Source organism: Syngnathus typhle, linkage group LG9 (assembly GCF_033458585.1).
Source record: "Syngnathus typhle isolate RoL2023-S1 ecotype Sweden linkage group LG9, RoL_Styp_1.0, whole genome shotgun sequence".
In the NCBI taxonomy this organism is placed as follows: Eukaryota; Metazoa; Chordata; class Actinopteri; order Syngnathiformes; family Syngnathidae; genus Syngnathus; species Syngnathus typhle.
In genome coordinates this window covers 14538449-14561694 of record NC_083746.1, presented here as the reverse complement: position 1 = coordinate 14561694, position 23246 = coordinate 14538449, and the positions used below count along the sequence as shown (strand labels likewise).

General features: G+C 46.5%; 1 protein-coding gene across 16 annotated transcripts in view; it reads right to left on the bottom strand.

Moving 5' to 3' along the window:
- rab3gap1 (RAB3 GTPase activating protein subunit 1) overlaps positions 1–23246 on the bottom strand; it is a 247591-nt gene that overhangs the window by 184461 nt on the left and 39884 nt on the right. For all 16 annotated transcript variants that reach the window (XR_009715772.1, XM_061287379.1, XM_061287381.1 and 13 more), the window contains one exon: positions 18026–18125. Coding sequence is in view for 15 of the 16 variants with exons in the window: in XM_061287379.1 (XP_061143363.1) it covers positions 18026–18125 (100 nt within the window). In the remaining variant the exon portion in view is untranslated. The remainder of the gene's footprint in view (positions 1–18025; positions 18126–23246) is intronic.

Genomic DNA, 23246 nt, shown 5'->3' with positions numbered 1-23246 from the left:
TCCATTTGTTTTCAAAAAACTTGTTTGGGATATCCATGTTTTACTACCTACTAAAGGCCGAAATATTTTATGCAATGACCTTTACAGGTCGCTTATATTACTTCACACAAACACTACGTCCATCTGGTTCGGCCCTCCGGTCCAAATTTAGGACCTAGTTCGGTTCGAGAGTCAAAAAGTTTGCCCACCCCTGGGCTAAACGATACGGTATGCTAACGTGACAAACACAAACGAGGAGCTGAGAACGGGCCTGACGTAACATTCAGTTATTTAATAAAAAATATTACGTAAATAACACGTTAATAAAACCATCTGTGTCACTCCAATTCATTAAATCTATCAATCGTCCTTTGTCAACAATGCGTGCGCGCCGCTGATGGCTCTTGCACTTCAAAATATTCCACAGGCCCATATAACGATATATAAATTATATATCAAATAACTATTATATAACCAATAATGTTATCAAACCATCTGTGCACTCTAAATCATTAAATCGATCAAATTCCTCGTCCTTTGTCTCTGAACAACGCCGCGCGTGCGCCCTGACGTCAGCCTCGTCGTAATTCCACAGATGTACTATACAACTATATTGTGGCGTTAAAGTTCAAGTAAAGACGTGGGTTTGGTAAACGGCTCTTTATTTAACAAAACAAACTTCCAGGCGTGTGGCGGTGTAGACTTCCAGCCACGGAAGTGGAAGAGAGCTCCATAGAATAGGACCGGGCGTCCGTAAAAGCCATGACCGAGCCCCATCCACCGTCCCTGGACAGCCACCCGGCCGAGCGACGGAAGTGAGAGAGAGCTCCGTCGAGTCAATCTTTGTCCTTTATGTAAACAACCGCCACGCCGCGTCGTCGCGCTGCTGACGCGACGTCGCGCTGCTGACGCGACGTCGCGCTGCTGACGCGACGTCGCGCTGCTGACGTCACTTGAAATTCAAATTACAGTAATCCCTTGCTACATTGCGGTTCTTTTATCGCGGTTTCCCTTTTTTGGGGGGGAAAATCTTTGGAAAAAACACATACACCGTGTTCCAAATTATTATGCAAATGATATTTATCTCAGATTTTCCTAAATAGTCGATGCAAATGAGTCAGCATAATTTTCAAGTCATCAACCATTAGTTTAATGAATTCGAATGTTATTGAACAAACCTCCCAATGATAACAGAATTTTTCAAAAATAAAAAACTTAAAATGCACTGTTCCAAATTATTACGCACAACAGAGTTTTATAACATTTTATAGGTTGTTATGAACTGAAATGCTCATCTTTAGAATTTACAGCATTAGGAGGTCATATTTACTGAAATCAAAAGCTATTTCAATCAAAAAAATCTTAACAGGTCAAGTTACATTTTAACATAGGACCCTTTATTTGATAGCAGCTTCACAATTCTTGCATCCATTGACCTTGTGAGTTTTTGGAGAGTTTCTGCTTGAATTTCTTTGCAGGATGTCAGAATAGCCTCCCAGAGCTGCTGTTTGGATGTGAACTGCCTCATAGATCTTTTGCTTGAGGATGCTCCAAAGGTTCTCAATAGGGTTGAGGTCAGGGGAGGATGGGGGCCACACCATGAGTTTCTCTCCTTTTATGCCCATAGCAGCCAATGATGCAGAGGTATTCCTTGCAGCATGAGATGGTGCATTGTCATGCATGAAGATGATTTTGCTACGGAAAGCACGGTTCTTCTTTTTGTACCATGGAAGAAAGTGGTCAGTCAGAAACTCCACATACTTTACAGATGTCATTTTCACACCTTCAGGGACCCTAAAGGGGCCAACCAGCTCTCTCCCCATGATTCCGGCCCAAAACATGAATCCGCCACCTCCTTGCTGACGTCGCAGCCTTGTTGGGACATGGTGGCCGTCCACCAACCATCCACGACTCCATCCATCTGGACCATCCAAGGTTGCACGGCACTCATCAGTGAACAAGACTGTTTGAAAATTAGTCTTCATGTATTCCTGGGCCCACTGCAGCCGTTTCTGCTTGTGAGCGTTGTTTAGGGGTGGCCGAATAGAGGGTTTACGCATAACTTAAACTCTGGAGGATCCTACACCTTGATGTTCGTGGGACTCCAGAGGCACCAGCAGCTTCAAATATCTGTTTGCTACTCTGTAATGGCATTTTAGCAGCTGCTCTCTTAATCCGATGTTTTTGTCTGGCAGAAACCTTCCTCGTTGTGCCTTTATCTGCACGAACCCGTGTGTGCTCTGAATCAGCCACAAATCTCTTTACAGTACGATGATCACGCTTAAGTTTTCGTGAAATATCTAAGGTCTTCATACCTTGTCCAAGGCATTGAACTATTTCACGCTTTTCGACAGCAGAGAGATCCTTTTTCTTTCCCATGTTGCTTGGAAATGGTCATCTGCTTAATAATGTGGAACGCCATTCTTAAGTAGTTTTTCCTTAATTGGGCTCACCTGGCAGACTAATTATCACAGGTGTCTGAGATTGATTTCAGTGATCCAAAGAGCCCTGACACACAATACCGTCCATGAGTTTAATTGAAAAACAAAAAATGTAATCTTTATGACACTTAAATACAATTTGCATAATAATTTGGAACACGGTGTAAATCGCTCCTTATTATAAGTCGCCCTCCACCCGAACTATGAAAAGTAACGCGATTTATAGTCCGAAAATTACGATAGAAGGATTCCAGGGGAAGGTTTGTGGGTGGCCTTAGCGTAAAACTGTATCTGAAAGGTCAGCGCGCGAATTACAAGAATGCTGTTGTCACAGCCCACACGCTAAATTCGGGACTGATACAAATGGAGCGCGAGTGCGCCATGTCTGTACTACTGAGTACGTACACGCACTTGTGAGTGTGCACCGAGCTTTCTGACACGGCTTCCGGTAGTAAATGCGCAGGCGAGCGGTTCCCCATCTACTGGGGAAACGCAGTCATTGCAGGCAAAATGACCCAAAAAAAATGTTTAACAATACAATGGCGGGCCGGATTAAACGGTCCTGTGGGCCGGATGTGGCCCGCGGGCCGTAGTTTGCTTACCCCTGCCCTAGATCTATGTAACTAAATAACTTGTCTACAAGTAATGAAAACCCAATTGCAAATTCACATTGTGGCGGTGTAAAAACACTAGTTCTCCGCGTAAGTTAAGTTCACAAGTGGAAATGATGTGACGAAAGTAGCACCAAAATGCTGCCAAAAAGAAGGCGGATTGTTGTCGCATCACTGCTGCCAGTGAGTTAGGTTTTCAGAGGCAAGCCGATTTCCATATTCACAGCTTAACTAATTTTGCCTTGAGATGGGCCAAAAGATGACGTTGCGGCGGCCGGGCGAACGCTCGCGAGTCACCAAGGCTAACGTTGCCCGCTTCCATAAACTCCCCACCCTCCCGTTTTTTCCTCAACGGATTTCACGAAAATTATACTTTCGACATCCACTTTTTATTTCATTGATTTCCATATTGTATAATTTGTGCCCTCTCTGCATCCATTTCAACCTGGTGATCCTGAAAGGGGGATCCTTCCATCTGTGGTCCCTTCTCAAGGTTTCTCATTTTCCCCTGGTAGTTTTTTTTTTAGTTTTTCCTTGCCCTTTTGGGAGCTTAAGGGGATGCTTTGAGACTGCTTGTGATTTAGGGCTATACAAATAAACTTGACTTGACGGAAAAAACACGGAAATCCGCATAAAGTTCTCATCCTTGTAATTGTTAATTAAAATACAGTCAAACCTCGGTTTTCAAATGTCCCGGTTCTCGAACAAATCGGAATTCAAACGAAAAATTTGAGATATTTCTGCCTTGGTTGTTGAACAAATTTTGGAGGTCGAACCTCGCGAGAAGAGCCGAGAGGACCTGAGAAAACCCGACCGCACGGTCCGCATGCCGACTGAGTCCATTGTTATTGTATTTACGTTACTTTGAGGATTGTATTAACCCCTAATCATGCCTCTAAAGAAAGCAAGTGGGAAGACGCTCTTAAAGCAATGCGACAGTGAGCGCCCGGCGCTCTGCGGTTGCGCGATCAGACCAAATTAAGCTCCCTGCGCACTGAGGTCCACTTAAATTTTGGAAAGTACATCAGGACTTTCAAAATGTTTTCTAAATTTCAGCGACGGCTCTGTCACAATAATGCGACCAGCGCGGTGCAGTTGCGCGGTCGACGGCGCGCTACGGTTGCGAAATTTCTCAAAGGGCAAGCTGTTCACAGAGTGCAGTTTCAAAGCACATCCACAAAAGGTCTGTTGGAAGGGGGAAATGTAGCAGGAAACACTGCACAACCGAGAGACATGACCGCAACCTTAACAGCATTGTGAAGAAGAGTCGCTTCCAGAATTTGGGGTAGCTTTAAAGACAATGGACTGAAGCTGAAGTCCAGGTATCAAAAGCCACTGTTCACAGACGTGTCCGGGAAATGGGCTACAATAGCCGTGTTGTCATGGTCAAGCTACTTTTGAAGCATCTGACCTGGGCTATGGAAAAGAACCACTAGACAATTGCAGAGTGGTCCAAAGTCCTCTTTTCAGACAAAAACAAGTTTTGTATTTCATTTGGAACTTAAGGCGCCAGAGTCTGGAGAAAGGCTGGAGAGGAGCAAGATCCAAGTTGCTTGAAATCCAGTATGAAGTTCCCAAAGTCAGCTATGGTTTGGGGAGCCATGTCAGCTGCTGGTGTTGGTCCACTGTGTTTCATCAAGTCCAGAGTATATGCAGCTGTGTACGAAGACATTTTAGAGCATGTTGCGTGTTGTGCGGGGATGTCCGAAGTTGAGGCAGGAAAAACAAAGATGTGGAGTGTAGAGTTGGTCCTTTATTGGCAAGATCTTGGGTTGTTCAATGGCCGTTCGTACACAATGGCAAGGCGGCACATCACCAAGAACGTCCGTCTCCAGGTCACCTTGTTTTATACTGTCCGGAAAGGCGGGAACTTGTCACATGACCATTTGGTATCTGTGAGTGTGGGGGGGTGTCACCTTTCTGTGTGTGTGTGTGTGTGTGTGTGCCTATGTGTGTGTCATATTAGTGTTCTGATTGAGCAGTTATGTTTATATAAACTGTTAGGTTTTGCAGAATATCTTTATCGTATGATTATGTTGGAATGTAACCTGTAATAATTTAACCAGCTTGTCCTGTCTTAACAAAAGTAGTAGACCAAAGTCCAACTTAGGCAACTGGGTGAGAAAACACTTGGTGGAAGCAGACGCTGTTTGTGTTGCGCCGATTGAGAAAAGCAAATGTTCTGATGTATTTCACCTAGATGATGGTAATGATTTAGATGAAGATACAACGGTCTTCTTCCGAAGTTCCCAAAGGGGCAGAGGAAGAGTTAGAGACCAACAAGGCCGCAGGCCGCCATTCAATTCAAACTCCACATCAAATTTGGACTGTTGGAACTGTGGGAAACGGGGCCACTTGGCAAGAGTGTGTCGTCGTGTAAAACAATACCAATCAAAGGGTGGAGGAAGAGGCAGAGGAAAAGCCAAATTTTCAACATGTCAAGCCCCCCCCTTTTTGACCATTAGCTCATGCTAATACAGAGACATTGTATGCTACATTTAATGGAAATTACTGATTGGTTGTGTTGTAAGATCATACAAACTTCTATATGCAAGCCAAATCTGATAGATTGAGTTCTTTGAATTTGAAAACAAAGAGAAAATTCTGATTAATTTGCAAGCAGTTTTTTTTGTGTTGAGTTTTTTTTGGATTGGTGGATTGTTCTATCGGGAACCTTGAGTTGGAAATGGTATATGAATGTTGTGTGGAGAGCTTGGATGAATTGGGACCAATGTGATAGGAAGACTCCTTTTTGGAGGCTGTGTGTGAGATGCAAATGAGCATTGATGACTGAATGCCCGACTGAAGGGAAAGTACAGGTTGAATAGTTGAAGTTGTTGGAGACTGCTATGGACAAGTAGTTGAGCGACTTTGAAGGAAGAATGATTTTGAGTAAGTTAGATGCTAGGAAGGAAAGAAAAAAGAAACAAATACAAACATTAGAAAAATAATGGTTGCTTTTGACAAGAGTTGCAAAGAACAGACGAAGAACAGTCCTTGACCCGGCATTTGCGTTTGGGGGTCGTCAATGTGGTTCCAAGACATTGTGGTTTGTCATTTGTAACGTTTGGCTGTTGTGATACTCCCAAACAGACATAAGTGATTTGTGCTTTTGTTGTTTGTTGTAATTCGTTTGTGGGAGGGCTGCAGGGGCTTGCTCCTTTGGTGTCTCACCTGTGCCTTCCTGCCTTCTATTGTCTCCACTAAAAAAGGGTGTAGGACCCGGCTCCTGTAGTGATTGATATTGTAATTTGATTGTGGGGGAGACTGATGTAGGTGTGGGGCTCTGGACTCTGCGGGTAGCTGTTTGCTGGGTTGGCGCGGGTGGGGGACAACGGCATTGATTGTCCCAGTACTGGCCAGGCTGGGATAAATCAGTAAGAAAATGCCGGGCCCCCCCCTCTTGCTTCCCTTGCTGTGGCTGCGCGCGGAGTAGGGTCGTACCCACTCCAGAGGTGTGCTGAGTGCATGGTGGCAAATGATATTGAAGCAGGGTGATGCCTAGGGAAGGTGTGACAATAGTTGCACCAAGGATAAAAGGCACTGAGGAAAGAAAAAAAAAAAGAAAAAAGTACAACCAAAACGTCAAAAAAGAGGATGGCGTTTGCGCAGCGTTGTTTGTTGGTATTGTTTGTGTGTTGTGTTATGTGTTAAAAGGATGAAAATGGCTAATAAAGGTGCACTAAAGAATTTATTTATCTGTAGTCTATCTGATTTGCACCGCAAAACAAAAACAATTTTGTTAAGATAGGAAGGAGAAATAAAAAAGCGAGCAATTTGTTTATGGGCAGAAACTGGTCCACGCTCCTTTAATGCCTAGCCTTGGTTAAACAAAATTTGAGAGATTGAAAAAAATTGCTTTCTGGAATTGGATGGTGAACAATTATTAAATAACGACATTTCAAAGCTAAATTTAAAATTTGAGAATAAGAGAGCGATTGAGGTAGTTAAAGTTAAGAAACTACAACAGTTAACTATTATGTTACTTTACCAGCAGTTATTTGGTTCATTTTTTTAAATTTCTTTCTTCGATTGGTGGATTGGGTTGTCACATTGAGAAAGGAACAGAAACGATACAAATGGGCAGCTGTATTGAGCCATGGTGTTGTCACGTGCCGTTGACACCTGGCTCAACAGGGGGGATGGAAAGGCAGTTCAGTCAGCTTTATACAACATGTGAATTTGATTCATATTCAAAACGTTTATAAAAGAAAAATTTGTAGAGCTTGTTTAACATGTGCTAAACACAATCGACAGGGTTATAATGCCTGGTCATAATAGATGCATTCTAAAAATGGATTGAATTGGCTTCAAAATAAACACTGAATGCCTTAACAGTGGCAAAAACGTTATGTAAAGAAATAATACCTTGTCAACAACTGCTGTAGATGTTAAAGGATGGAATCACTATCTCTAAAATGAATGTGGATAGTTTGTTTTAGGTAACTAGTAAAATAGACAATTGATTGCTAATGGCAAAACAAGCTGCAAAGACAGGAAAAATAATGAATGTCATGTGTATGGGTTTACGACCGATTCTTTATGTTGTACCGTTGCCATTGATAAAAGATTGTGTGAAATCAGTCACGTCTACTGATTGTGAAATTTGCGACAGAGTGTTCTATATAATATCCGTTGAAAGAAAAAAAAAGAAAAGAAACCATTGCTTTTAGAGAATGTAGTCAACCAAAATTGTATATGTACCGACATGCCAAGATCTGGGAAAAGGCTGGAAAAAACAAAAACATATCTTTAAATTTGAGAGGCGGCGATGATCTGACTGAAATTGATGCAATTACGTAGAGTCCCCAGAGGAGTTCCTGATTAATAAGAATTAAATGACCAAATTGCAGCGGGATGAGAGTCCTCCATTTGCTGCTGGTGGACGATGAACAAGAACGTTGACAGGATAAATTACATCCATTGCAACATGCAGAAATTGGGCAAACGGACACAAGCGGGACTTGAGGCAGAGCACGAACAGCTAGCCACGCCTTCCCTAATGTCAATCCAGAACCGCAATGCTCTTGTTATGTTGTTGTCTGGGAAAGGAAGGGTCTGCGCAATGTTCAGGGAACAATGCTGCACCTTCATCCAGAATGACACCGCCCCTGATGGGAACCTGACGAAGGTGATTGCAAGTTTGCAATCCCTCAACACGAGGATGAAAGCGCACAACAAGTGGATGACTACTTTTGGGAAGTATAAAGCTCTTGTGTCCTCAATTACTCATCTTGTGTGGATGTTGTTGTATTCCCTGTCTCCGTGCTCTGTTTAACCATCTCATCACTACAGCAATATCGCCCATGGAAGACGAGATGGCCCGGGTATGCCGAATGTCTGAACGGCAGCATGTTGATAACAATGATGCAATTTTTGCACTTGAGTTTACAGACTTTTTCCCAGATCTGTGTTTCCGAATGATGAGGTCGCAACATTTATCCTTTTTGGTGGAAATATTTGTGCGCATACTTGTGATCCGACAACTGAAAATCAAGAGAAGTGGTTGTTTTTGGTAATGTAAAAATTGAGCAAATGTGTGATAAATACAGGAGGGAAATGTTGGAATAATTTAAGTGAAGCCTTGGCCTGCCAGACCTGTAGGCATTGTCTTTACGAGTTTATGGCTTTCCTTTTATCTACGTTCTTCCTCTTTAGTGACAGGGATGTCTTTTGATCCCTGTCAGCCATATGTATCCTTCCTGTCCTTATGTTATCTGTGTGTTTTTGTTCCTGTAAGAGGCCTTCACTAACAATGAGCAGAGCTTATTTGCATAGGCGAAATAATCTTATTTGGTTGAAAGAAACTCCATTCCTTTTAGTTAACTGTAGGTTTTGTTCATAGATTGTTGTTGATCAGAACTGTTTTTCTTTGTTAAGTGTTAAACACAGTTTGAAGTAGTTGCGTACAAGTTATCCTATATTTACTCAATGTTTGTTTAAGGAACTGCATACCAGTTACCTTATATTTACTTAACATTTGTTTTAGTGTTTAGGACAAGTTACCTATTGTTATTGTGTATTAAATTACTAAGTAGATAAAGTCTAGCCAAGGTTTAGTTGCATTGTTCCACTGGAAAGTGGCAATTCAAGTTATCTGATCACACTCGAGGACCGGTCAGCCAACCATGAGAGAAGAACAGCTGGTTGAGGAAGGAGGACAGATTCTGCGGAGGTCACGGGCCGACAATGAAGTGCTAATTCACACCACACTACATTCCTTAGCTAATCAACGTTGCTACAGACACAATCTTCCCTCCCTTTGGTGTAGCAACACCTCTGTAACCAGGGGAACCAAAACCGTGATAAAAGGAGCAGAAGAAACATCTCAAATGACTAATGCAGAGGTTGCAGAAAAGGTGCTTTTTTTTTTTTGGCTGTTTTCCGGACAGGCTGCTGTCCTTTTCGGTGGCGGATCCAGGTCCCAAGAAGGAGGGGGACGGAGCCTGCGTGGACTGGACCCTATAAATTGGTGGAGCGCATCTCACGTGCCGTCCAGCTGGCCGGCAAAGGAGATACGTGGTATCATCTGTCCCAGTGCGCCCCAGTGAAGGGTTCCTGCAAAGAACCAGATCCGCCATCGACAGCGTCCCCGCCCCCAGTTCATACAGAGGCAAAATAATCCTCTTCATAATTCTTCATATAAGAATTGCATAATATGAACATTAAAGCGTCCATTGAGATTGTCTAACCCAGGGGTTTCCAAACGTTTTGCACGGAGGGCCAGATTTAGTAACGTGAAGGGGCCTGGGTGCCAAACGCTGCGTTTGCTTCTCTTCCGGGGGAGGGGGGGGTGCTAATGGGACGTCAAACGCTGCGAGTTCGCTTCTCTACAAATAACAATAAATAATAAAACTGAAAAGTGGGGCGTGCAATATTATTCAGCCCCCTTGCGCTAATACTTTGGAGCGCCACCTTTTGCTGCAATTACAGCTGCAAGTCGCTTGGGGTATGTCTCTATCAGTTTTGCACATCGAGAGACTGGAATTCTTGCCCATTTTTCCTTGCAAAACAGCTCGAGCTCAGTGAGGTTGGATGGAGAGTGTTTGTGAACAGCAGTCTTCAGCTCTTTCCACAGATTCTCGATTGGATTCAGGTCTGGCCATTCTAACACCTGGATACGTCTATTTGTGAACCATTCCATTGTAGATTTGGCTTTATGTTTTGGATCATTGTCCTGTTGGAAGATAAATCTCCGTCCCAGTCTCAGGTCTTTTTTTTTTTTTTTCAAAGTCAAAGTCAGCTTTATTGTCAATCTCTCCACGTCACAACACACAAAGAGACCGAAATTACGTTTTTCTCTATCCCACGGTGACGAGACACATAACACGATAGACATACATGTACGCGACACAATATAAAAACAAGAAGGCAAAAATTCAAACAATCAATAGTAAGAGTGATGAATAAATAATAAATAAACAGATAACACAATAAATAACGGAGCCAGCAAGCATAGCGCAAAAGTAAAAAACATCATAAACAAAAAGGCACAAACAATAAATAAGAGTAATAACAAATAATAAATAATAAGAGCCAGTGTGCATTCAGACAGTTCAGACAGTAAAAGTACAGGACGCTACGCAGAACGGGGGAGCGAGTTCAGGATCCTAACAGCCTGGAGTATGAAGCTGTTTGAGAGTCTGGAGGTGCGGGAGCGCAGGCTTCTGTACCTCTTCCCAGAGGGCAGAAGCTCGAACAAAGAGTGAGCGGGGTGACTCGCATCACTCACAATCGTGGTCGCCTTGCGGGTGAGATGGGAGGTGTAAATGTCCTTCAAGGAGGGGAGCGAAGCACCAGCAATCTTACCAGCAGTGTTCACTATGCGCTGCAGGGCCTTCAAGTTGTAGTCAGTGCAGCCGCCACCCCAAACAGCAATTCAGCTGGAGAGGACGCTCTCAATGGTGCCGCGGTAAAATGCAGTCATGACGGCCGGAGGAGCGCTCGCTCGCCTGAGTTTCCGCAGGAAGTACAGGCGGCGCTGGGCTTTCTTTGCCAGTGACGCGGTGTTGGTGGACCAGGAGAGATCCTCACTGATGTGCACCCCCAGGAACTTGGCGCTGCTCACTCGCTCCACCACAGCACCGTCGATGGTCAGCGGCAGGTGTTGGGTGTGACCCTTCCGGAAGTCCACAACAATCTCCTTGGTCTTGTCGACGTTCAGCAGGAGGTTGTTGTCCCTGCACCACGTGGTCAGAAGGTCAACCTCCAGCCTGTATTGAGTCTCGTCTCCCTTGGTGATGAGACCCACCAGAGTCGTGTCGTCAGCAAACTTCACGATACGGTTGTCGCTGTAGGTTGCAGTGCCGTCATGCGTCAGGAGGGTGAAGAGCAGCGGACTGAGCACGCAGCCTTGGGGGGCCCCCGTGCTCAGCGTGATGCTGGCGGAGATTTTGTCGCCAACACGTACTACCTGTGGCCTCTGACAGAGGAAGTCCAGTAGCCAGTTGCAGAGGTAGGTACTGAGGCCCAGCGCGTCAAGTTTGCTGGTGAGGCGTTGTGGCACAATGGTGTTGAAGGCAGAACTGAAGTCCACAAACAGCAATCTCACATACGAGTCCCTCCTCTCCAGGTGGGTGAGGGCCGAGAGGAGGGCAGAGCAGATGGCATCCTCAGAAGACCGGTTGGCTCGGTACGCAAACTGGAAGGGGTCAGTGGTGGGGGGGAGAACGGATCGGATGTGCTCCATGACAAGCCGCTCAAAGCACTTCATGATGATGGGCGTAAGTGCCACGGGGCGGTAGTCATTGAAGCAGGACGGAGCGGGTTTCTTCGGCACAGGTACGATGGTGGCAGCTTTGAAACAGACTCCAACAGGTTTTCTTCCAGAATGGTCCTGTATTTGGCTCCATCCATCTTTCCATCAATTTTAGCCATCTTGCCTGTCCCTGCTGAAGAAAAGCAGGCCCAAACCCTGATGCTGCCACCACCATGTTTGATAGTGGGGATGGTGTGTTCAGGGTGATGAGCTGTGTTGCTTTTACGCCAAACATATCGTTTTGCATTGTGGCCAAAAAGTTCGATTTTGGTTTCATCTGACCAGAGCACCTTCTTCCACATGTTTGGTGTCTCCCAGGTGGCTTGCCGCAAACTTACAGTGACGTGCAGTGAGGTTCATCTCCCCCCGCCCCGGTAAAATTTGTCCGGCACTTAACAGTGTCACAAAAAAGGTTGGGGAACGCTGGTCTCGTGTGGCTAATTCATTATTTAATTTGAACTATTTTAATTAGAATCTCATGTCAGCAGTCTTCACACATAAAACGTCATATGATGGCGCCGCGGATGGCGCCGCGGATGGCAGCCACGGTGAGTCGCTCTCTGTTTATTTGTCTTATTTTGTGTTTTCTCTGTCCTCTGCTGTCCATCCCGGATCACTTTTACCAGAGAAGCGCTGTTAAACATCGGACATACTTTTTCTGGTAGGTTCTCTCCTGTTCTCTCCGATTCAGACTTTTTGTTGGAGATTCTAGCCGGAGCGGCGGTGCTGTACAAGCTAGCGCGACGACGGCGGCGCGAAAAATGAGCCGGAGCACTCGTAAGGGTGAGGCAGAGAGGGTTCCGTTCTGCCCTACCATCAATTCATCTGGCAAATGTCCGCTCCCTGGCGAACAAGATGGATGAACTGCTGCTCCTCACTTCAAGAAACATGGACTTCAGCAGATCCGCCGCGCTGAGCTTTATGGAAACGTGGCTTAGCGAACGAACCCCCCACCACGCTGTGGAGCTAGCCAGGTTCAGGCTAACGCGAGCAGATCGCAGCGTGGAGCTCTCCGGAAAAACAAAGGGAGGTGGTCTCTGTTTTTACATTAAGGAACGTTGGTGTACTGATATCACGGTGTTGAAAGAGTTTTGCAGCCCTCTCCTAGAAACACTTTTCATGAACTACCGGCCGTTCTATTCACCCCGGGAGTTCTCCTCGATCGTCATGGCGGCTGTTTACATCCCACCACACGCACGTGCGAGTGAACCCACGCAGATGCTGTCTGACCAGGTAACAGACATGGAGAAACTTCTACCAAACTCACTAATCATTGTTCTGGGTGATCTTAAAAGGGCGAACCTCGCACACGAACTCCCCAGATACAGACAGCACGTAACGTGTCCCACGAGAGGGGCACAGACTCTGGACCACTGCTACACCGTGATCAAGGATGCATACCACTCTGCGGCTCGTGCAGCTTTAGGACTCTCGGACCACTGTCTAGTTCATCTGATCCCGGCCTACAGGCAGAAACTAAAAACTTCTAAGCCTGTGGTGAGGACTGTGAGGAAGTGGACAGTGGAGTCAAGGCAGAACCTCCAAGCCTGCTTTGACTGCACCGATTGGGGAGCTTTTGAAGCTGCAACTTCAGACTTGCATGAACTCACTGACACTGTCACATCATACACCAGTTTTTGTGATGATCTGTGTGTGCAGACTAAGACCTTCTGAACGTACAACAACGACCGAACCTCAGGAGGCTGCGCAAAGTCAAGGAGGAGGCCTACAGGAGCGGCGACCGCGACCTGTTCAGGCAGACCAGAACAGGAAAGCTAGAAGGTGTTACGGGGAAAACCTGAAGAGACACCTCTTTGCCAATCCTAATCCCTCAACGGTGTGGAAAGGTCTGCAGAGCATCACGGGCTACAAGAAACAAACCCCCGTGCTGTAGAGCGCCCAAGGCTTGCTAACCAGCTAAACAAGTTCTACTACAGGTTTGATCGGTCCTCCCACACAACGGGACTTCCTGCAGCACAATCTACATACTCACCTCTCCGCGAGGAGGAAGTGCCCCAGATGTTCCGGAGACAAAAGACCAGGAAGGCACCGGGCCCAGACGGCTTGTCACCTTCCTGTTTGAAAGTCTGTGCTGAGCAGCTTGCCCCCACCTTTGCACGGATCTTCAACCGTTCTCTGGAGCTGTGTGAGGTGCCCTCGTGTTTCAAGAGCTCCACCATCGTTCCAGTGGCCAAGAAGCCCGCCATCACAGGTTGGAATGACTATAGACCTGTCACACTGACATCTGTGGTCATGAAATCTTTCGAGAGGTTAGTGCTGAACCACCTGAAGGAGGTCACGGGCCCCCTGCTTGACCCCCTCCAGTTTGCCTACCGGGCAAACAGGTCAGTGGATGATGCGGTCAACATGGGACTGCACTATATCCTGCACCACTTGGACAATCTGCGTTCAACACCATCGCTCCTGACATCCTCCAACAGAAGCTCATCCAGCTTGCGGTGCCTGCCTCCACCTGTCAGGGGATCACCAGCTTCCTGACCAACAGGAGACAGCGTGTGAGGCTGGGGGAGCATCACATCTGACACCCGGACCACCAATACTGGAGCCCCTCAGGGGTGCGTCCTCTCCCCACTGCTCTTCTCTCTCTACACCAATGATTTCTCCTCAGGTGACTATCCTGTGAAGCTCCTGAAGTATGCAGACGACACCACTCTCATCGGACTGATTCAGGACGGTGATGAGACTGTGTACAGACAGGAGACGGAGCGTCTGGTCCACTGGTGCAGCCAAAACCATCTGGAGCTGATCCCGCTCAAGACCGTGGAGATGACAGTGGATTTCAGGAGAGACCCTTCACTACTTTTACCCCTCACTATCCGCAGTAATACTATTCTCTCCACAGAAACCTTCAAGTTCCTGGGAACCACAATCTCTCGGGACCTGAAATGGACCAGCCACATAGACTCTGTCCGGAAGAAGGCCCAGCAGAGGCTTTACTTCCTGAGACAGCTCAAGAAGTTCAACCTGCCGCGAGAGCTTCTGAAGACCTTCTACACTGCCATCATCCAGTCTGTCTTCTCCATCTCCATCACTGTCTGGTTTGGATCGGCCTCCAAACAAGACAATCACAGACTAGAACGGACAATCAGAACTGCAGAAAAGATCATTGGAATCAACCTCCCATCTATCCAAGACTTGTACCTGTCCAGGACCAGGAAACGGACGGCGTTATAGAGCACGGACCGCCAAAACCAGCAGACACAGAGACAGCTTCTTCCCCCAGACTGTTGCTCTGATGAACTCACACCACTCAGAGTCTCAGAGTCATTACTGTGCAATAACATCCTGCTCTTCACGCCTTTTTGAATTTGTCCTGAGTGTTGTTAGTCACCTAAATGTGTAACAGAGGGTGTGTTTTTACCGAACTCAAATCCCTTGTTGGGCACGCGCTCAAACATGGCGAATAAAAACTCTTGAATCTTGAATAAAAACACTCAATAAAGCACATAGAATGAAAAACTTCTTTTCGATCGTGCGTACCACTATGTTCCGAAGCACCATTGTCCGAATCAAACTTTTTAAGTCCAGAGTTGCTCTTCCTTTACTGATGGCCTCCTGCTTCGACCGAAAATCCATAGTTGAAAATCCTTTGGATATGTAATCCCCCATTGTAAAACGAAATGTACAAACGGGAAAAAAATACAGAATGTAAAATGAAACACTGTTAGAGACCCAGCATCGACTGCCTTGTAGTCCCTCATTGTGACATAGAAAAATTTCAACAGAAGCTGAATAGTTAAAAGAAAAAAAAGGCAAATTGTATTTTTTCTCTTCACCATACAAGTACCACAGTATTCCGTATATTCCGCACTATAAGGCGCACTTAAGGACTTAAAATTTACTTTAAAAAACCACAGTGCGCGTTTTAATGCAGAGTCAAGTCAAGTTTATTTGTGCGCCTTATACCGTATTGGCCCGAATATAAGATGATCCCGATTATAAGACGACCCCCTCTTTTTCAAGACAAGTCTGAAAAGACTTTTTGAAAACTAAATTGAATTTTTATACAGAAAATAATTACATCTGAAACCAATGATTATAACAATATATTCGAGAGAAAATATAGTTTATAGATATATAGAGCATAGTTTGGGTGGGGGGGCGACTTATACTCAGGAGCGACTTGTATGTTTTTTTCACAAATTTTTACTTGATCATTAACACATCACTTACAAGTATAGTTGACCGCTTCACGTGTTATTTTTAGTATAGTTGATCACTTCACATGCTTGGATATCTTTATCTTGAAAATATTCAAAACATGAAAATCAGAGAGGAAAAATCAAATAAAGTAATTAACACATATATCCTCTGGACGTGTCCTCTGTCACCAGGATGACATAAAGGATGAGAAATTTGATCGATGGATTTATTGATTTGGAGTGACACAAATGGTTTGATAATATTGTTTATGTGATAGTTATTTAAAATATAGTTTATATATCATTGTATGGGCCTGTGGAATAATTTGAACTGCGGCACGGCACACGGCATTGTTGACAAAGGACGATCGATGGATTTAATGAATTTGAGTGAGAGATGGTTTTATAAACGTGTTATTTATGTAAAAGTTTTTTTTAAATAACTGGATGTTACGTCAGGCCCGTTCTCAGCTCCTCGTTTGTGTTTGTCACGTTAGCATACCGTATCATTTAGCCTGTTGTTGCTCGTTCATGTCTGTTCTTGGTGTTGGATTTTGTCGAATAAATTGCCCCCCAAAATGCGACTTATACTCCGGAGGGACTTATATAGGTTTTTTTTTTTCACTTTTCTGGGCATTTTATGGCTGGTGCGACTTATACTCCGGAGCGATTTATACTCCGAAAATCACGGTATATAATGATGTCAAAATGGGTTGTGGCTCCGGGTGCTTTCTTTTCATTGGGGGGCGGTCCCAAATGGCTCTTTGAGTAAAAAAGGTTGCCGACCCCTGGTCTAACCTAATAGAATATGTACAGATTGCTGTTGCTCTCTCTTCAAGCACTACATGCTTCCGTCTGCTGAAAAGCTCTATGGAGATGATGATTTCATTCTCCAGTATGATCTGGCACCTGCCCACAGTGCCGAAACCACCAGTAAATGGTGTACTGACCATGGCATTACTGTCCTCGATTCGACTGCCAATCCCCCTGACCTGAACCCCATAGAGAATTTGTGGTGTATTGTGAAGAAGAAGCTGAAAGACACCAGACCCAACAATGCAAATGAGCATCCATAACACCTCAGCAATGCCACAGGCTGATTGCCTCCATGCCACACCGCATTGATGCAGTAATCCGTGCAAAAAGATTCCCAACCAAGTAGTGAGTGCGTTAATACATTTTCAAATGGTTGATTTTGTTTTGCTGTTATAAATCTTTTTTTTTTTTAACTTGGTCTGAGGAAATATTCTAATATTTTGAGATAGGATATTTGAATTTTCTTAAGCTGTATGCCATAATCATCAACATTAAAATAAAAATAATAAAAGGCTTGCAATATTTCAGTTGATTTGTAATGAATCCAGAATGCATGACATTTTTGTTTTTGTAATTGCATGACAGAAAATAAAGAACTTCATCACAATATTCTAATTTTCTGAGACAGTCCTGTATATGGATTTATTTTGTCCCCCATAATGAGGGTTTGTGCAAGAAAGCTTCGTTTTTCCAAATACGATATGTCTCCCAGCTAATAATAAAAGGCCTGCAATATTTCAGTTGATTTGTAATGAATCCAGAATGTATGACATTTTTGTTTTTGTAATTGCATGACAGAAAATAAAGAACTTTATCACAATATTCAAATTGTCTGAGACAGTCCTGTATATGGATTTATTTTGTCCCCCATAATGAGGGTTTGTGCACGAAAGCTTCCTTTTTCCAAATACTATGTCTCCAAGCTAACCTGGGAACATCTCAGAATCCCCATGAAAGAGTGGACAAGGTCTGGCCTTTTCTGCTCTAGCTGTTCTTCACAAGACTTGACCCTAGTTTACATAAGGATAGCTGGATCATTTTTTAAATTTTTTTTTACAATGCGTTACAAAAAAAGTCAGTTTTCACACATGGGTGGGCTGGAATGTATACCCTGTCGTGAATGGGAGTTCAATGGAGTTATCAAGGAAAGCGTACTATGCAGATGATCAAGACAGCTGAGCAATAAAGGGCAGGGGCATGGTCTGTGAATACATCCGATAGAGCACACTGAATATCGTCTGAACAATATACACTTACCAGGAGGCTGCAGCGGCCAAGAATGTTGCTGCCAGTCCTGAAGAATGTAGGTAAAACGGATTGCAACATTGATTGGAGGCAAGGGGTAGATGGTGTAGCCCTAAAAATATGGAGAAAAGTTTGTGACAACAGTGATTGATAATGATAATGAATATTCAATATGTATTGTATGTGTATGTGTGTTTCACGTATGAAGTTTACACATTTACAGGACATGTGAATACTTTCTTCTTCTTCTAGTTTGTGAGGTGTAGGCAGGAATTAAATTTAGATTTTATATGCACGTGTGCATGGTTTAAAAATTCCTTTCTCTGTGGATGGATGGATGATGGATGAACTTTATTTATCCCACAGTGGGGAAATTTTCTTGTCACAACAGCGTACAAGAATACAAGAAACAAGTGCCAAATGTAAAAATGGATTAATAACAGACAAACAAGCACAAAGACAAGTGCCACTAGTAGCGATAGAGACCAAACAGAAGGAAACCAACACATGATCAGGTGCCGCACGTGTTGTAGAGTCTCACAGCAGTGGGAATGAAGGACCTGCGGAACCTCTCCTTTCTACACCATGGGTGTAATGGTCTGCTGCTGAAGAAGCTGCTCAGGGACCGCACAATGTCATGGAGGGGGTGAGAGGTGTTGTCCATGATGTTTTAAGTTACAGTGCCTTGCGAAAGTATTCGGCGCCCTTGAACCTTTCAACATTGACACATTTCAGGCTTCAAACATAAAGATAACACTTTAATTTTTGGTCAAGAATCAACAACAAGTGGGACACAATCGTGAAGTGGAACGAAATTTATTGGATAATTTAAACTTTTTTAACAAATAAAAAAACTGAAAAGTGGGGCGTGCAATATTATTCGGCCCCTTTACTTTCAGTGCAGCAAACTCACTCCAGAAGTTCAGTGAGGATCTTTGAATGATCCAATGTTTTCCTAAATGACTGATGATGATAAATAGAATGCACCTGTGTGTAATCAAGTCTCCGTATAAATGCACCTGCTCTTTGATAGTCTCAGGGTTCTGTTTAAAGCCTCTATGCGTTTTGAAGACAAAGGAACACACCAGGCAGGTCCGAGATACTGTTGTGGAGAAGTTTCAAGCCGGATTTGGATACAAAAAGATTTCCCAAGCTTTAAACATCTCAAGGAGCACTGTGCAAGCAATTATATTGAAATGGAATGAGCCCTCTGTGAGTCGTCACCTTATCGTGGTGGAGGGGTTTGCGTGCCCCTATGATCCTAGGAGCCATGTTGTCTGGGGCTTCATGCCCCTGGTAGAGTCACCCATGGCAAACGGGTCCTAGGTGAGGGGCCAGACAAAGCACTGCTAACACAAGCCCCTTATGACGAATAAAATATTTGGATCTCGTTTTCCCTCGCCCGGACGCGGGTCACCGGGGGCCCCCTCTGAAGCCAGGCCTGGAGGCGGGGCTCGAAGGCGAGCGTCTGGTGGCCGAGCCTTCACCCGTGGGGCCCGGCCGGGAACAGCCTGAAAAGGAAACGTGGGTCCCCCTTCCCATGGGCTCACCACCTGTGGGAGGGACCAAAGGGGTCGGGTGCAGTGCGAGCTGGACAGCGGCCAAAGGCGGGGACCTTGGCGGTCTGATCCCCGGCTGAAGAAGCTGGCTCTTGGGACATGGAATGTCACCGCTCTGGCTGGAAAGGAGCCCGAGCTGGTGTGCGAAGCAGTAAAGTTCAGACTCGATATAGTCGGACTTGCCTCCACGCACAGTTTGGGTTCCGGTACAAGCCCTCTCGAGAGGGGCTGGACTCTCTTCCACTCTGGAGTTGCCCACGGTGAGAGGCGTCGAGCAGGTGTGGGTATACTTATTGCACCCCGGCTGGGCGCCTGCACATTGGGGTTCACCTCGGTGAACAAGAGGGTAGCCTCCCTCCGCCTTCGGGTGGGGGGACTGGTCCTGACTGTTGTTTGTGTCTATGCACCAAACGGCAGCTCAAATGGCAGCTCAGAGTACCCACGCTTCTTGCAGTCCCTGGAGGAAGTGCTGGAGAGCGCTCCTTCTGGGGACTCCATCGTTCTACTGGGTGACTTCAATGCTCACGTGGGCAATGACAGAGACCTAGAAGGGCGTGATTGGGAGGAACGGCCCCCCCCGATCTGAACCCGAGCGATGTTCTATTGTTGGACTTCTGTGCTCGACCACCTTTCCTATAATGAACACCATGTTCAAACATAAGGGTGTCCATGTGTGCACTTGGCACCAGGACACCCTCGGCCGCAGTTCGATGATCGACTTTGTAGTCGTGTCATCGGATTTGCGACCGCATTGTTTGGACACTCGGGCGAAGAGAGGGGTGGAGCTGTCAACTGATCACCACGTGGTGGTGGGTTGGCTCAGATTAAAGAGTAAAGATTAAAGTCCCAATGATCGTCACACACACACCTGGGTGTGGTGAAATTTGTCCTCTGCATTTAACCCATCCCCGTGTGATTTTAATCCATCCCCTGGGGGAGAGGGGAGCAGTGAGCAGCAGCGGTGCCGCGCTCGGGAATCAGTTGGTGATCTAACCCCCCAATTCCAACCCTTAAATGCTGAGTGCCAAGCAGGGAGGCAATGGGTCCCATTTTTATAGTCTTTGGTATGACCCGGCCGGGGTTTGAACCCACAACCTTCCAGTCTCAGGGCGGACACTCTACCACTAGGCCACTGAGCAGATGGTGGGGGAAGATGCCGGTCCGACCTGGCAGACCCAAACGTTCTGTGAGGGTTTGCTGGGAACGTCTGGCGGAATCCCCTGTCAGGAAGAGCTTCAACTCCCACCTCCGGCAGAGCTTTTCCAACGTCCCGGGGGAGGCGGGGGACATTGAGTCCGAGTGGACCTTGTTCCGCGCCTCCATTGTTGAGGCGGCCGACCGAAGCTGTGGCCGTAAGGTCATTGGTGCCTGTCGTGGGGGCAATCCCCGTACCCGCTGGTGGACACCGGCGGTAAGGGATGCCGTCAAGCTGAAGAAGGAGTCCTATCGGGCCGTTTTGGCCTGCGGGACTCCGGTGGCAGGCGGCTTCGGCGGTTGCTGAGGCAAAAACCCAGGCGTGGGAGGAGTTTGGCGAGGCCATGGAGATTGACTTTCGGACGGCTTTGAGGAAATTCTGGTCTGCCATCCGGTGTCTCAGGAGGGGGAAGCAGTGCAACGTCAACACTGTTTACAGTGGAGATGGCGTGCTGCTGACCTCGACTCGGGACGTCGTGTGACGGTGGGGAGAATACTTCGAAGACCTCCTCAATTCCACCTACCATTCCAATTCCATTGCGGAAGCAGGGCCTGGGGACTCGGAGGCGGACTCTCCAATCTCTGGGGTCGAAGTCACTGAGGTAGTTAAAAAAACTCCTCGGTGGCAAGGCCCCGGGGGTGGATGAGATCCGCCCGGATTGCTTAAGGAATGTTGTGGGGCTGTCATGGCTGACATGTCTCTACAACATCGCGTGGACATCGGGGACAGTGCTTCTGGATTGGCAGATTGGGGTGGTGGTTCCTCTCTTTAAGAAGGGGGACCCGAGGGTGTGTTCCAATTACAGGGGAATTACACTCCTCAGCCTCCCTGGTAAGGTCTATTCAGGGGTGCTGGAGAGGAGGGTTCGTCGGGAGGTCAAACCTCGGATTCAGGAGGAACAGTGTGGCTTTCGTCCTGGCCGTGGAACAGTGGACCAGCTCTTCACCCTCAGCAAGATCCTCGAGGGTGCATGGGAGTTCGCCCAACCAGTCCACATGTGTTTTGTGGACTTGGAGAAGGCGTTCGACCGTGTCCCTCGGGATGTTCTGTGGGGGGTGCTTCGGGAGTATGGGGTGCCGAGCTGATAAGGGCGGTTATGTCCCTGTATTACCGATGCCAGAGTTTGGTGCGCATTTCCGGCAGTAAGTCGGGTTCGTTCCCAGTGAGGGTTAAACTCCGCCAAGGCTGCCCTTTGTCACCGATTCTGTTCATAATTTTTATGGTGTCCGGTTTGGGGACCTCAGCATCGCGTCTCTGCTTTCTGCAGATGACGTGGTGCTGTTGGCTTCTTCAGGCCATGATCTCCAGCTCTCACTGGAGCGGTTCGCAGTAGAGTGTGAAGCGGTCGGGATGAGGGTCAGCACCTCGAAATCCATGGTCCTCGATCGGAAAAGGGTGGAATGCCCTCTCCGGATTGGGGATGAGGTCCTGCCCCAAGTGGAGGAGTTTAAGTATCTTGGGGTCTCGTTCACGAGTGAGGGGAGGATGGAGCGCAGCGTCGGCAGTAATGCGGACTCTGTACCGGTCCGTCGTGGTAAAGAGAGAGCTGAGCCAAAAGGCAAAGCTCTCAATTTACCGGTCGATTTACGCTCCTACCCTCACCTATGGTCACGAGCTATGGGTCGTGACCGAAAGAACGAGATCCCAAATACAAGAGGCCGAAACGAGTTTTCTCCGCAGGATGTCCGGGCTCTCCCTTAGAGATAGGGTGAGAAGTTCGGTCATCCGGGAGGGACTCGGAGTAGAGTCGCTACTTCATGTTGAGAGCCAGATGAGGTGGCTTGGGCATCTCATCAGGATGCCTCCTGGACGCCTCCCTGGGGAGGTGTTCCGGGCATGTCCCACCGGTAGGACACCCCGGGGACGACCCAGGACGCGCTGGAGAGACTATGTCTCTCAGCTGGCCTGGGAACGCCTTGGGATCCCCCCGGATCAGCTAGATGAAGTGGCTGGGGAGAGGGAAGTCTGGGAGTCCCTCCTGAAGCTGCTGCCCCCGCGACCCGACCCCGGATAAGCGGAAGAAGATAGATGGAGGGATGGATGGAGGGATGGATGGAGTATCAGACCACTGCAAATCTACCAAGACCCGGCCATCCCTCCTAACTTTCATCTCAAACAAGGAGAAGACTGATCAGAGATGCAGCCAAGAGGCCCATGATCACTCTGGACGAACTGCTGATAACTACAGCTGAGGTGGGAGAGTCTGTCCATAGGACAACAATCAGTCGTGCACTGCACGAATCTGGCCTTCATGGAAGAGTGGCAAGAAGAAAGCCATTTCTCAAAGATATCCATAAAAAGTCTCGTTTAAAGTTTGCAACAAGCCACCTGGGAGACACCAAACATGTGGAAAAAGGTGCTCTGGTCAGATGAAACCAAAATCGAACTTTTTGGTCACAATGCAAAACGATATGTTTGGCGTAAATGCACCCCACAGCTCATCACCCTGAACACACCATCCCCACTGTCAAACATGGTG